The sequence below is a fragment of the Somniosus microcephalus genome, unplaced genomic scaffold, assembly GCF_052327205.1.
Source record: "Somniosus microcephalus isolate GS21.2 unplaced genomic scaffold, FLI_Smic_1.0 unresolved_chr7, whole genome shotgun sequence".
Taxonomy (NCBI): Eukaryota; Metazoa; Chordata; class Chondrichthyes; order Squaliformes; family Somniosidae; genus Somniosus; species Somniosus microcephalus.
Window position 1 is genome coordinate 31,650,958 of NW_028225185.1, and position 14,202 is coordinate 31,665,159.

The 14,202-nt window shown below is 50.5% G+C and overlaps 1 protein-coding gene across 1 annotated transcript in view; it reads right to left on the minus strand.

The window, feature by feature from the left end:
• Positions 1-9,758, minus strand: part of LOC147086735 (selenide, water dikinase 1-like) — a 37,208-nt gene extending 27,450 nt beyond the window's left edge. The window contains exons 1-2 of the mRNA XM_085978911.1: positions 9,471-9,758; positions 4,566-4,669 (exon numbers count right to left, since the gene is read on the minus strand). Of these exons, the coding sequence (XP_085835037.1) occupies positions 4,566-4,669; positions 9,471-9,483 (117 nt within the window). The 5' untranslated portion in view covers positions 9,484-9,758. The remainder of the gene's footprint in view (positions 1-4,565; positions 4,670-9,470) is intronic.
• Positions 9,759-14,202: the final 4,444 nt, after the last annotated feature.

Sequence of the window (14,202 nt, forward strand, 5' to 3'; positions counted from 1 at the left end):
ATGCAGGGACCTGTGCTGCTTCGACGCCATGTTAGATTGTCAAAATATGATCCTTTAGTGGAGGAGGTGGAGCTGTTGGAGGCAAATTCCCAATATGCTCATATTCGATTCCAAGATGGGAAAGAAAGTACTGTTTCAATTAAAGACTTGGCTCCTTGTGGTGGCCAGCCCTCTTCTGAGGATATTAACAATAGTCATGATTCAGATAATGTGGATGCTGTTACAGATACTACGAATATTTCCAATCCGACTGCAGATAATTATACTTCTATTAGTCAGCCCTCGATGGATGTTCATGACCGTCCCAGTTTACCTCCTGATGGGATTTCTAATCCGGAAACCGTTGAAAATCGGGATATGGATAGCCTTCCTGCAGAAGATACTTCTGTGTCTCCTGGTGTGGGAGGGCAAGGAATTTCACCAAGGTTAAGAAGGTCGACACGAACAAGATATCCGGTCGACCGATTGAAAATGGACTTTTAAATTGATAGTAATGTTTTAAAATTGTTGATATATTATATTGTTTTAGTTGAGAGATACTTAATACTTATGTGCAATGTTACTATTTGTTGTTGCTCACTTAGTATTGTGTCATGTTGAATAGTTTTATTTTGTCTGTGCATAGTTTTAGTTGTAAATAATTAATTATAAATTGTAAAGGTTATTTAGGTTGGAGTATATTTTAAAAGGAGGGGTGAATGTGGTGATTATTCTTTATGTTTAGTAAGAAGTATTGTGATTGGTTGTTTGTTTCCTGCCTTGGGATATATGCTGTAATCTCATTGGTAGTTGATGTCATGTGATTTGTGGTGGCCATCTTAAATTCAGTTCTTTCCAGCCTTTAGTTGGGACTGGGTGTTGAAGATGTGCTACCGGATTTTTAAGTTAATAAAGCCTAGATTAGAAAGGCAAATCTATTCTTTATTTCACTCACCATTTCAAAAATATTCTGTTTTCCTATTCTTCGTACCAAAGTGAATAACCTCACATTTCCCCACATTATACTCCATCTGCCACCTTACTGCCCACTCACTCAGTCTATCTATATCCCTTTGCAGACTCTGTTCTCCTCACAGCTTACTGTCCCACCTAGCTTTGTATCGTCAGCAAACTTGGATACATTATACTCGGTCCCTTCATTGGTGAACCTGTGGAATTCTCTACCACAGAAGGCAGTCGAGGCCAATTCATTAAATATATTCAAGAAGGAGTTGGATCTATTTCTTAAGGCTAAGGGGAGTGCAGCGAAGATTCACCAGACTGATACCTGGGATGGCAGGAATGACGTATGAGGAGAGATTGGGTCGATTGGGCTTGTACTCGCTGGAGTTTAGAAGAATGAGAGGGGATCTCATTGAAACTTAGAAAATTCTAACAGGACTGGACAGACTAGATGCAGGAAGGATGTTCCCGATGGTCGGGGGAGTCCAGAACCAGGGGTCACAGTCTAAGGATAAGGGGTAAGCCATTTAGGACAGAGATGAGGAGGAATTTCTTCACCCAGAGAGTGGTGAACCTGTGGAATTCTCTACCACACAAGGCAGTTGAGGCCAATTCATTAAATATATTCAAAAACGAGTTAGATATATTTCTGAAGGCTAAAGGGATCAAGGGATATGGGGAGAAAGCAGGGACAGGGTACTGAATTTGGATGATCAGCCATGATCGCATTGAATGGCCGACTCCTGCTCCTATCTTCTATGTTTCGATGTTTAATCGAGGTCATTAATATAGATTGTGAATAGCTGAGGCCCCCCGACACCGACTGTAAAGTGAACACTTGTTTAACTCGCCTCACAGCCGGTCCACAGCTCACGCTGCAGTCGAGGGCTCGCCCGAACACCGGCCACCGCTCCAGACACAGGAATAAAGGCCGAGGGAAAGCAGCCAGGTGCTGAATGGCAACTGACTGGAGACATTTTTCCAAGACAGGCGACTTACAGCGCAGACGTTGAGTTGGCAGACGAGGCCTCGGGTTGAGTGGATGCTGAAGAGCAGGCCATTCAAGCCCCTCGAGCCTGCTGCGGGCAGGTGGATTAACTCCCCGAAGGACGACAGCCGCGCACATAAATACTGTGGCAGCAAGAGCAGGTCAGAGGCTGGGCATTCTGCGGCGAGTGTCTCACCTCCTGACTCCCCAAAGCCTTTCCACCATCTACAAGGCACAAGTCAGGAGTGTGATGGAACACTCTCCACTTGCCTGGATGAGTGCAGCTCCAACAACACTCGAGAAGCTCGACACCATCCAGGACAAAGCAGCCCGCTTGATTGGCACCCCGTCCACCACCTTAAACATTCACTCCCTCAGCAAAGGTCCCGGCAGACTGGAAAACTGCTAATGTAACACCCTTATTGAAAAAGGGCAGTAGACAGAAGGCTGGAAACTATAGACCGGTTAGCCTAACATCTGTGGTAGGTAAAATTTTGGAGTCCATTATTAAGGAGACAGTAACAGGATATTTGGATAATCATAATTTAATAAGACAAAGTCAGCATGGTTTTATGAAGGGGAAGTCATGTTTGACAAATTTGCTGGAGTTCTTTGAGGAAGTAACATATAGGGTGGATAAAGGTGAACCAGTGGACGTAGTGTATTTAGACTTCCAAAAGGCATTTGACAAGGTGCCACACAAAAGATTATTGCTTAAGATAAAAAATCACGGGATTGGGGGTAATATTCTGGCATGGATAGAGGATTGGCTATCTAACAGAAGGCAGAGAGTTGGGATAAATGGTTCATATTCAGACTGGCAATCAGTAACCAGTGGTGTTCCGCAGGGGTCAGTGCTGGGTCCCCAACTCTTTACAATCTATATTAACGATTTGGAGGAGGGGACCGAGTGTAACACATCAAAGTTTGCAGATGATACTAAGATGGGAGGGAAAGTAGTGAGTGAGGAGGACATAAAAAACCTGCAAGGGGACATAGACAGGCTAAGTAAGTGGGCAGAGATTTGGCAGATGGAATACAATACTGGAAAGTGTGAGGTTATGCACTTTGGCAGGAAAAATCGTAGAGCAAGTTATTATCTTAATGGCAAGAAACTGGAAAGTACTGAAGTACAAAGGGATCTGGGGGTCCTGGTGCACGAAACTCAAAAGGTTAGTATGCAGGTGCAGCAAGTGATTAAGAAGGCCAATGGAATGTTGGCTTTCATTGCTAGGGGGATAGAATATAAAAATAGGGAGGTATTGCTTCAGTTGTACAAGGTATTGGTGAGACCGCACCTGGAATACTGCATACAGTTTTGGTGTCCATACTTAAGAAAGGACATACTTGCTCTCGAGTCAGTACAAAGAAGGTTCACTCGATTAATCCCGGGGATGAGGGGATGGACATATGAGGAGAGGTTGAGTAGATTGGGACTCTACTCATTGGAGTTCAGAAGAATGAGAGGCGATCTTATTGAAACATATAAGATTATGAAGGGGTTGGATCGGGTGGATGCAGGGAGGATGTTCCAGATGATGGGTGAAACTAGAACTAGGGGGTATAGTCTTAGAATAAGGGGCTGCTCTTTCAAAACTGAGATGAGGAGGAACTACTTCACTCAGAGGGTGGTAGGTCCATGGAATATGCTGCCCCAAAAAGCTGTCGAAGCTACATCATTACATAAATTTAAAACAGAAATAGACAGTTTCCTAGTAGAAAAGGGAATTAAAGGTTACGGGGAGCGGGCAGGAATTTGGACATGAGTCTAGGTTCGGATAGGTCATGGCCCTGTGGGTAGCGGAGCGGGCCCAGGGGCCGTGTAGCCTGATCCTGCTCCTGTTTTTCGTGTGTCTAATGCTGTTAGATTCAGGAGATAGTCCTGTCATAGTGGATTGGCGGTTAGGATCAGATCAGCCATGATCTTATTGAATGGCGGAGCAGGCTCGAGGGGCCAATTGGCCTACTCCTGCTCCTATTTCTTATGTTCTTATGTTCTTATGTACCACCGGCGCACCGTGGCTGCAGTGTGGACCATCTACAAGATGCACTGCAGCAACTCGCCAAGGCTTCTTTGGCAGCACCTCCCAAACCCGCGACCTCTTCCACCTAGAAGGACAAGGGCAGCAGGTGCACGGGAACACCACCACCTCCAAGTTCCCCTCCGAGTCACACACACCATCCTGACTTGGAAATATATCGGCCGTTCCTTCATCGTCGCTGGGTCAAAATCCTGGAACTCCCTCCCTAACAGCGCTGTGGGAGCACCTTCACCACACGGACTGCAGCGGTTCAAGGCGGCTCACCACCACCTTCTCAAGGGCAATTAGGGATGGGCAATAAATGCTGGGTCTTGGCAGCGACGCCCACATCTCAGAAACGAGTTTTTTTAAAAACATGCACACGTACACGCCAAACTAAAATCCGCCGTCTGCCGAGAGGCCGGTGGGGACGCGACACACTGGCTTGACATCCCAGGGCTGGGCTGGGGAAGGGGAGGGGGGGTGGAAGAGTGGCAGTGCCCCGGTGGCAGTCAGCGCCAGCAGATAGCGATGGCCACGCCGATCTCCCCATTCCCGCCGACGCTGTCCATTCGCACGTAAATACCGCACGCACACACGAGTTCAGAACGTACCATCATATACGGGTCGTCGACTAACGGATAGAAGAAGTCCGTCGTCTGGACGAGAGAGAGCCCGCCGTGCCGCAGCGGGATCACGCACGAATCCATGCCGATCCCTGAAAGAGACAGTCACACGTTAGCGGCAGTCAAAACGGCACGAGCCGCAGAGAGACGCACAAACTGGCCCAGGGACAGGGCAGCACGTTGATCCCGGTGCTTTCGTTTACCCGCCAGAGGTTAAGCTTTTTACTGTGGCTCAGAGGGCCTCACTCGCGCCTCTGGTCAGAAGGTTGTGGGTTCGAGGCCCGCTGCAGAGACCCGAGCATGAAATCTGGGCCGACGCACCCGGTACTGAGGGAGCGCCGCACTGTCGGAGGGGCGGTGCCGAGGGAGCGCCGCACTGTCGGAGGGGCGGTACTGAGGGAGCGCCGCACTGTCGGAGGGGCGGTGCTGAGGGAGCGCCGCACTGTCGGAGGGGCGGTGCTGAGGTAGCGCCGCACTGTCGGAGGGCAGTACAGAGGGAGTGCCGCACTGTCGGAGGGGTGGTACTGAGGGAGCGCCGCACTGTCGGAGGGGCGGTACTGAGGGAGCGCCGCACTGTCGGAGGGGCAGTACCGAGGGAGCGCCGCACTGTCGGAGGGGCGGTGCTGAGGGAGCGCCGCACTGTCGGAGGGGCGGTACCGAGGGAGCGCCGCACTGTCGGAGGGGCCGTCTTTCGGGATGAGACGTTAAACCCGAGGCCCCGTCTGCCCTCTCAGGTGGATGTAAAAGATCCCACGGCCACTATTGGAAGAAGAGCAGGGGGGAGTTCTCCCCGGTGTCCTGGGGCCGATATTTATCCCTCAACCAACATCACAAACAGATGATCTGGTCATTATCACATTGCTGTTTGTGGGAGCTTGCTGTGCGCAAATTGGCTGCTGCGTTTCCTACATTACAACAGTGACCACACTTCAAAAAAAGTCCTTCATTGGCTGTGAAGCGCTTTGGGACGTCCTGAGGATGGTGAAAGGCGCTGGAGAGATGGGAGTTTTTTTTTGCACTGGGGTTGTGCTCGTAAGAGTTTAAAAAAAAAAAAACTGGACGGTGTGAACTGGTCGGCACGGGTCCGGGTGCCAAACTATCGGGAGGCTCTCCCGACTGTGACGAGGCAACTGGGAAGCGCTCAAACTCAAACGTACGCTCCGCGCCGTGCCTCCTGACCTCATCTTCGGCCGCGGTGGTTTGGCGAGACAATAGCAAGCTTGGGCAAATACTTGAACAAAGGTTGGCTGATCAGAGAGGCAGAGAGAGAGAGCCAGCGTGGATTTGTAAAGGGCAAGTCATGTCTCGCGAACCTAGGTAAACCTGTGGAGGGAGGTAACAGACGTGGCAGATACGGGAGTGTCTGTGGACATTAGTTATGCCCGGAAGGTATCTGATAAGGAGCCACATTAAAGAGATGATTAACAAGAACGAGAGTACATGGAATTGAAGGCAATCTATTGGCATGGATAGGGAACTGGTTCGGAGGTAGGAGAGAGTGTGAGGGGCATAGATAGGGTAGATAGAAAGGAACTTTGCCCCTTAGTGGAGGGGTCATAGAAACATAGAAGATAGGAGCAGGAGGAGGCCATTCGGCCCCTCGAGCCTGCTCCGCCATTCAATGAGATCATGGCTGATCATCCAAATTCAGTACCCTGTCCCTGCCTTCTCCCCATATCCCTTTAGCCGTAAGAAATATATCCAACTCCTTCTTGAATATATTTAATGAATTGGCCTCCACTGCCTTGTGTGGTAGAGAATTCCACAGGTTCACCACTCTCTGGGTGAAGAAATTCCTCCTCATCTCTGTCCTAAGTGGCTTGCCCCTTATCCTTAGACTGTGACCCCTGGTTCTGGACTCCCCGACCATCGGGAACATCCTTCCTGCATCTAGTCTGTCTAGTCCTGTTAGAATTATATAAGTTTCACTGAGATCCCCTCTCATTCTTCTAAACTCCAGCGAGTATAAGTCCAATCGACCCAATCTCTCCTCATACGTCATTCCTGCCATCCCAGGTATCAGTCTGGTGAATCTTCGCTGCACTCCCTCCATGGCAAGAACATCCTTCCTCAGGGCCAATAACCAGGGGGCATAGTTTCAAGGTAAGGGGCAGGAGGTTTAGAGGGGATTTGAGGAAAAACTTTTTCACCCAGAGGGTGGTTGGAATCTGGAACTCACTGCCTGAAAGGGTGGTAGAGGCAGGAACCCTCGCAACATTCAAGAAGCGTTTAGATGAGCACTTGATGAGAGATTGGGGTGTTTGAGATGATTAAAGGATCCGATCGGGTCGATCGAGAGAGAAACTATTTCCTCTGGTGGGGGGAGTCCAGAACAAGGGGGCAGAACCTTCAAATTAGAGCCAGGCCGTTCAGGGGTGATGTCAGGAAGCACTTCTTCACACAAAGGCTGGTGGAAATCTGGAACTCTCCCCCCGCAAAGAGCTGTCGAGGCTGGTGGGGGGGGTCAATTAGCGATTTCAAGACTGAGATTTTTATTGGGTAAGGGGCATTAAGGTTAACGGAACCAAGGTGGGTAGATGGAGTTAAGAGACAGATCAGCCCTGATCTCATTGAATGGCGGAGCAGGCTCGAGGTGCTGAATGGCCGACTCCTGCTCCTAATGTAACAGGCTCGAGGGGGCTGAATGGCCTCCTCCTGTTCCTAATGTAACAGGCTCGAGGGGGCTGAACGGCCTCCCCCTGTTCCTAATGTAACAGGCTCGAGGGGCTGAATGGCCTCCTCCTGTTCCTAATGTAACAGGCTCGAGGGGCTGAACGGCCTCCTCCTGTTCCGCCTCCTCCAAGGATGTCTTGCTGCAGTTGTACAGGGCCTTGGTGAGACCACACCTTGAGTATTGTGCGCAGTTTTGGTCGCCTTATCTGAGGAAGGATGTTCTTGCCATGGAGGGAGTGCAGCGAAGATTCACCAGACTGATACCTGGGATGGCAGGAATGACGTATGAAGAGAGATTGGGTCGATTGGGCTTATACTCGCTGGAGTTTAGAAGAATGAGAGGGGATCTCATTGAAACTTATAAAATTCTAACAGGACTAGACAGACTAGATGCAGGAAGGATGTTCCCGATGGCGGGGGAGTCCAGAACCAGGGGTCACAGTCTAAGGATAAGGGGTAAGCCATTTAGGACTGAGATGAGGTGGAATTTCTTCACCCAGAGAGTGGTGAACCTGTGGAATTCTCTACCACAGAAGGCAGTGGAGGCCAATTCATTAAATATATTCAAGAAGGAGTTAGATATATTTCTTAAGGCTAAGGGGATCAAGGGATATGGGGAGAAGGCAGGGACCGGGTACTGAGTTTGGATGATCAGCCATGATCTCATTGAATGGCGGAGCAGACTCGAGGGGCCGAATGGCTGACTCCTGCTCCTATCTTCTATGTTTCTATGTTTCACATGTCCCCTCACGTGGAAGTCACAGCCTAGTTCCCCAGCAGGCGAGGCTGGCTGAATATTTACCAGCACTTCTATAAAAAAAAAAAAAAACCCACACAAAATCTGCAATGGCTCTGACAAATTGCCGTAGCATTGTAGGATTCTCAACAGAATGGACCCCAGGCCTGGCTTTAAAACAAAAAGTCAGTGATGTTGGGGTTTTTTTTTTGGGCTGTCTTTCGGGTGAGATGTTAAACCGAGGCCCCCGTCTGCTGTTGGAAGAAGAGCAGGGGGGAGGGGAGCTCTCCCCGGTGTGCTGGGGCCAATATTTAATCTCTGAATCAGTACCGCCAAAGCAGATGAGCTGGTCGGCAGCACATTGCCCTTTGTGGGAGCTTGCTGTGCGCAAATGGACTGCCGCGTTTTCCTACAGCGACCTCGCTTCAAAATAAAAAAAAGTCCTTCATTGGCTGTGAAGCGCTTTGGGACGTCCTGAGGTGGTGAAAGGCGCTGGAGAAATGCGAGCCTTTCTTTTCAGCGCCTCGGGGCTTTGGTTTGCTCCTGATCGCTGCCCGGTGCGAAGCGCGAGAGTGCAGCCATTTCAAACGAGGGCCGGATCAGGTGCAGCCGCGATGCCCCCCCCCCCCCGACCCCAGTCGAACATCCGGCCCACGTCCACTCACTCTCCGGGTGCCCCCTGGAGCGGAGGCACCAGAGGGCGGTCAGGAACGAACGGAGAGAGGGCAGAGCCTCTGAGGCCCACAGCTGGGAGGTGTTGGAACCCTGTCTCTCAAGCCCCGCCCCCCCTTCCCCATGCAGGAGCGCCACCTGATTGGTGGAGACGCACGTCAATCAGTGGGGCAACGACCCAACCACCCATTGGCCCCCCGTCCCTCAACCATCATTGCCGCCCCCCCTTCCCCTCAACCCCCATTGGGCCCCTATTCCTCAACCCCCATTGGACCCCCCGTCCCTCAACCCCCATTGGGCCCCTATTCCTCAACCCCCATTGGACCCCCCGTCCCTCAACCCCCATTGGGCCCCCCGTCCCTCAACCCCCATTGGCCCTCCCCGTCCCCTCAACCCCCATTGGCCCCTCCCTCCAGCATCCTTCAGCGCTGATTGGCCCCCCTACCTTCCCACCAATCAATGAGAGGGCACTTGCGCCTTCCCATCGCCCATTGGCCGGAGCCTCCAATCCCTGGGCGATGATTGGTCCCACCCCCCCCGCAACCACGCGCTGGGCTTGGGCGGCCCCGCCTGATTGGCCGAGCCGCGCCTCAACCAGCCACACGTGGTGTCACCACCACCAAAGAACGCGCCTGATTGGCCGCGCCGCAATCAACCAACCGGGCACCGCCCCCCGGCGCCCATTGGCTGGAGCCGCCAATCCCCGGGCGCTGATTGGCCGGCACCGGTTGTCCATCATCAGAAGGGCCCAGAAAACGGGTTCATTTCGGAAGGATGAAAAAACGAAGGAAAATCCTCCACCGCCTCCTCACCGATCCGCGGCATGACGGCGCCAAGGAACTGGCTCTCCTCCTCCCCGCCGCCTCCACCGCCTCCTCCGCCGCCACCGCCTCCACCGTCGGCCTGCGGCTCGGGCCCGAGTCCCTGCAGGAGTTTGAGCAGCACCTCCTGCGGGACCTTGCAGCCTCATCCCTTCAGCTCGGACAGGGCGGTCAGGCGGAAGCCCTTGTCCAGCTCGTGGTCCTCGGGGTCGAACGGGCGGTAGAAAGCGGCCGCTGCCATCTTGTCAGCCTGTGGCAGGCCAGAGCGGGGGCGCATGCGCGGCCGGGCCGCCATTTTAAACCCACGCCCGCCCCCCAGTGCGCCTGCGCGGCCGCCAGGCCCATCCCCTCCCCACTGCTCATGCGCGGCCGTCATTTCCAGTCCCCACTGCGCCTGCGCGGCCGCCATTTTCAATCCTTCCCCACTGCGCCTGCGCGGTCGACTCGCCCATTTCCCCCCACACAGCGAGGGGTGGCTGACGAACGATCGACTGATTAGAAAGCGTTAAAAGCCAACTAATAAAGAACAAAACCAGCAAAGAATGTCTTCTGCTGTTGAATAATTCGCATTTATTGGACGCTGAGCAAGATTCAATCCATTTCTATCGGATTTATGTATTCTCACATAACTCCCCCTTTGCCTGGAAATGGTTCAATCCAAAGGGGCGCCGAACCGTCCCGCTCACTGCGCCTGCGCGGCTGACCCGCCCATTCCCCCGCAGAGAGGGGTGCCAGACAAATGATTGGCTGAAAAAAAGACTTCCAACTCAACTAATAAAGAACAAAAACCGGCAAAGAATTTATTAGGCTGATTAATAATTCATATGCAATTGAAACTGTGCAACATTCAATGCATCTGTATGGGATAAATGGATTGACTTTTGTGCTAAGCCACCCCCCCTTTACCTGAAAATGGTTCAACCCAAAGTGCTCCTTTCCGTTCCCCCACTGCGCCTGCGCGGCGGACTCACGCATTCCCAGCCCAGGGGTGGCCCAAAAATGATGGGCTGCAAAACTGAGTTAAAACTCATTCAACTCCAAACAAAAACAGCAAAAATATTATTTACACCTAGCGTAATTAATCCTTATTTACAATTGAGCAATAATCATGCAATTTATATGGGAGTAATGGGTTGACTTTTATACCACCCCCCTTGTCTGAGTATGGTTCAGTCTGACCATCCCCCGCTGTGCCAGTGCAGGCGGACTCACCCATTCTCATCAGAGGGGTGGTTTAGTAGTGAGGGGGTAACTACATGAGTTAAAACTCGTCTAATTAAAAACACAAGCAACAAATAATCCCTTTAAGCTAATAATGATTTGAATTTATTTGATACTGAGCAAGATTCAATCCATTTTATATGAGATTAATTGCTTGACTTTTCTACTAACCCCCGTTAGCCTGGGATTGGTTCATTCTGCACCTCCACCCTGGGCTCATGAATATTGATGAGCTGCTGGCTCATTAATATGCGCATAGTTATTTACTTAAAGAGCCACCCCCCCCCCCTAAAAGAGGGTGGCATGTGGTAATATTAGACTTTGCATTGATATAGAACCATAAATCCTGTCCTTGCAATGTCTCAAAATAGTAATAAAACATTGCTTTAGGAGACCACTGGCTTTTATGTGCACAACTTATGCACAGCAAGATCCCACAAACAGCACATGAACTAATTGACCAAGTCACTCTGTGTTTCCTTTTTAGATGGCGTCAGCTGAGGAATGAACGTTCAGCCCGAGACACTGGGAGGACTTCCCCGCTCATTAGAAATAGGAGCTGGAGTCGGCCATTCGGCCCCTCGAGCCTGCTCCGCCATTCAATAAGATCGTGGCTGATCTTCGACCTCAACTCCACTTTCCTGCCTGATCCCTTGGCTCCATTTGAGTCCAAAAAAACCTATCGATCTCAGCCTTGAATATGCTCCGCATACGGGATACTTTCCTTCATGAGTATTGTGTGCAGTTTTGGTCGCCTTATCTGAGGAAGGATGTCCTTGCCATGGAGGGAGTGCAGCGAAGATTCACCAGGCTGATACCTGGGATGGCAGGAATGACGTATGAGGAGAGATTGGGTCGATAGGGCTTATACTCGCTGGAGTTTAGAAGAATGAGAGGGGGTCTCATTGAAACTTATAACATTCTAACAGGACTAGACAGACTAGATGCAGGAAGGATGTTCCCGATGGTCGGGGAGTCCAGAACCAGGGGTCACAGTCTAAGGATAAGGGGTAAGCCATTTAGGACTGAGATGAGGAGGAATTTCTTCACCCAGAGAGTGGTGAACCTGTGGAATTCTCTACCATGCAAGGCAGTTGAGGCCAATTCATTAAATATATTCAAGAAGGAGTTGGATATACAGGAAACTCTCATTTAAACAGCACCTAAATATCCGAATTCTCTAATAACCGGCAAAATGCTCACTCCGAAAACTACAGTATACAGTCATTTATAAGTTTTGTTTTACTGTTAAGTAATTAAAGAGTTATGGATTACCCTCAACTGGCATTCCTGTACTTAATCAAGCATCTTCCAACATCAATTTAACACAACATTCTGTAGGTGAGTACCCAATTATACTGCACGTTTCTTGATTTTTTAATTTTTGTTTGTTAAAAATAGCCTCGGTAGATATACCTCTCCGTTATCCGGAATTTTTAATCAACCGGCAACATCCCGGTCCCGTCGGTGCCGGATACGAAAGAGTTTCCTGTATTTCTTAAGGCTAAAGGGATCAAGGGATATGGGGAGAAGGCAGGGACAGGGTACTGAATTTGGATGATCAGCCATGATCGCATTGAATGGCGGAGCAGGCTCGAGGGGCCGAATGGCCGCCTCCTGCTCCTATCTTCTACGTTTCTATGTTATTAGCCGAGGCATAGAATATAAGAGCTGGGAGGTTATGCTCGAACTGTATAAAACACTAGTTAGATCACAGCTAGAGTACTGCGTGCAGTTCTGGTCACCACATTACAGGAAGGATGTGATCGCCCTAGAGAGGAGATTTATGAGGATGTTGCCAGGACTGGAGAATTTTAGCGATGAGGGAAGATCGGAGAGGCCGGGGTTGTTTTCTCTGGAACAGAGGAGGCTGAGGGGAGATTTAATCGAGGTGTATAAAATGATGAGGGGCCCTGGATAGAGTGGATAGGAAGGACCTATTTCCCTGAGCAGAGAGGTCAGTAACCAGGGGGGGCGGAGATTTAAAGTCATTGGGAGAAGGATTAGAGGGGAGTTGAGGAGAACTTTCTTCACCCAGAGGGTGGTGGGGGTCTGGAACTCACTGCCTGAAAGGGTGGTCGAGGCAGAAACCCACATCGCATTTAAAAAGTACTTGGATACGCACTCGAAGCGCCGTAACCCACAGGGCTACGGACCGAGAGAATGTAAGTTGTGAGGAGGATGCGAGGAGGCTTCAAGGGGATATAGACAAGCTAAGTGAGTGGGCAAGAACATGGCAAATGGAATATAATGCGGAGAAATGTGAAGTTATCCACTTTGGTAGGAAAAATAGAAAAGCAGAGTGTTTTTTAAATGGTGAGAGATTGGGAAATGTTGGTGTTCAGAGGGACCTGGGTGTCCTTGTACACGAATCACTGAAAGTTAACAGGCAGGTACAGCAAGCAATTCGGAAAGCAAATGGTATGTTGGCCTTTATTACAAGAGGATTCGAGTATCAGAGTAAAGATGTCTTACTGCAATTATACAGGGCCCTGGTGAGACCACACCTGGAGTATTGTGGACAGTTTTGGTCTCCTTACCTAAGGAAGGATATACTTGCCATAGAGGGAGTGCAGCGAAGGTTCACCAGACTGGTTCCTGGGATGGGGGATTGTCCTATGAGGAGAGATTGAGTAGATTGGGCCGATACTCTCTGGAGTTTAGAAGAATGAGAGGTGATCTCATTGAAACATATCAGATTCTGAGGGGGATTGACAGGGTAGATGCTGAGAGGCTGTTTCCCCCCCTGGCTGGAGAGTCTCGAACCAGGGGTCACAGTCTCAGGATAAGGGGTCGGCCATTTCGGACTGAGATGAGGAGGAATTTCTTCACTCAGAGGGCGGTGAATCTTTGGAATTCTCTGCCCCAGAGGGCTGTGGAGGCTCAGTCGTTGAGTCTATTCAAGGCTGAGATCGAGAGATTTTTGGACTCGAGGGATCGGGCGGGAGAGTGGAGTTGAGGTCGATGATCAGCCGTGATCTTATTGAATGGCGGAGCAGGCTCGAGGGGCCGAATGGCCGACTCCCGCTCTCATTTCTTGTGTTCTTACGCCAGGGGCGGAGGCGGGCAATGCCACGGCTGTGGAGGGAGGCGGATATGACACAACGCTGCCCCGGGTGCGCCGGGAGTGGAGGGAGGGAGATGGCGGCAGGGAGGCGACAGAACAAACATCGAAACATAGAAGATAGGAGCAGGAGTCGGCCATTCGGCCCCTCGAGCCTGCTCCACCATTCAATGAGATCATGGCTGATCATCCAAATTCAGTACCCTGTCCCTGCCTTCTCCCCATATCCCTTGATCCCTTTAGCCTTAAGAAATATATCCAACTCCTTCTTGAATATATTTAATGAATTGGCCTCAACTGCCTTGTGAGGTAGAGAATTCCACAGGTTCACCACTCTCTGGGTGAAGAAATTCCTCCTCATCTCTGTCCTAAATGGCTTACCCCTTATACTTAGACTGTGACCCCTGGTTCTGGACTCCCCCGCCATCGGGAACATCC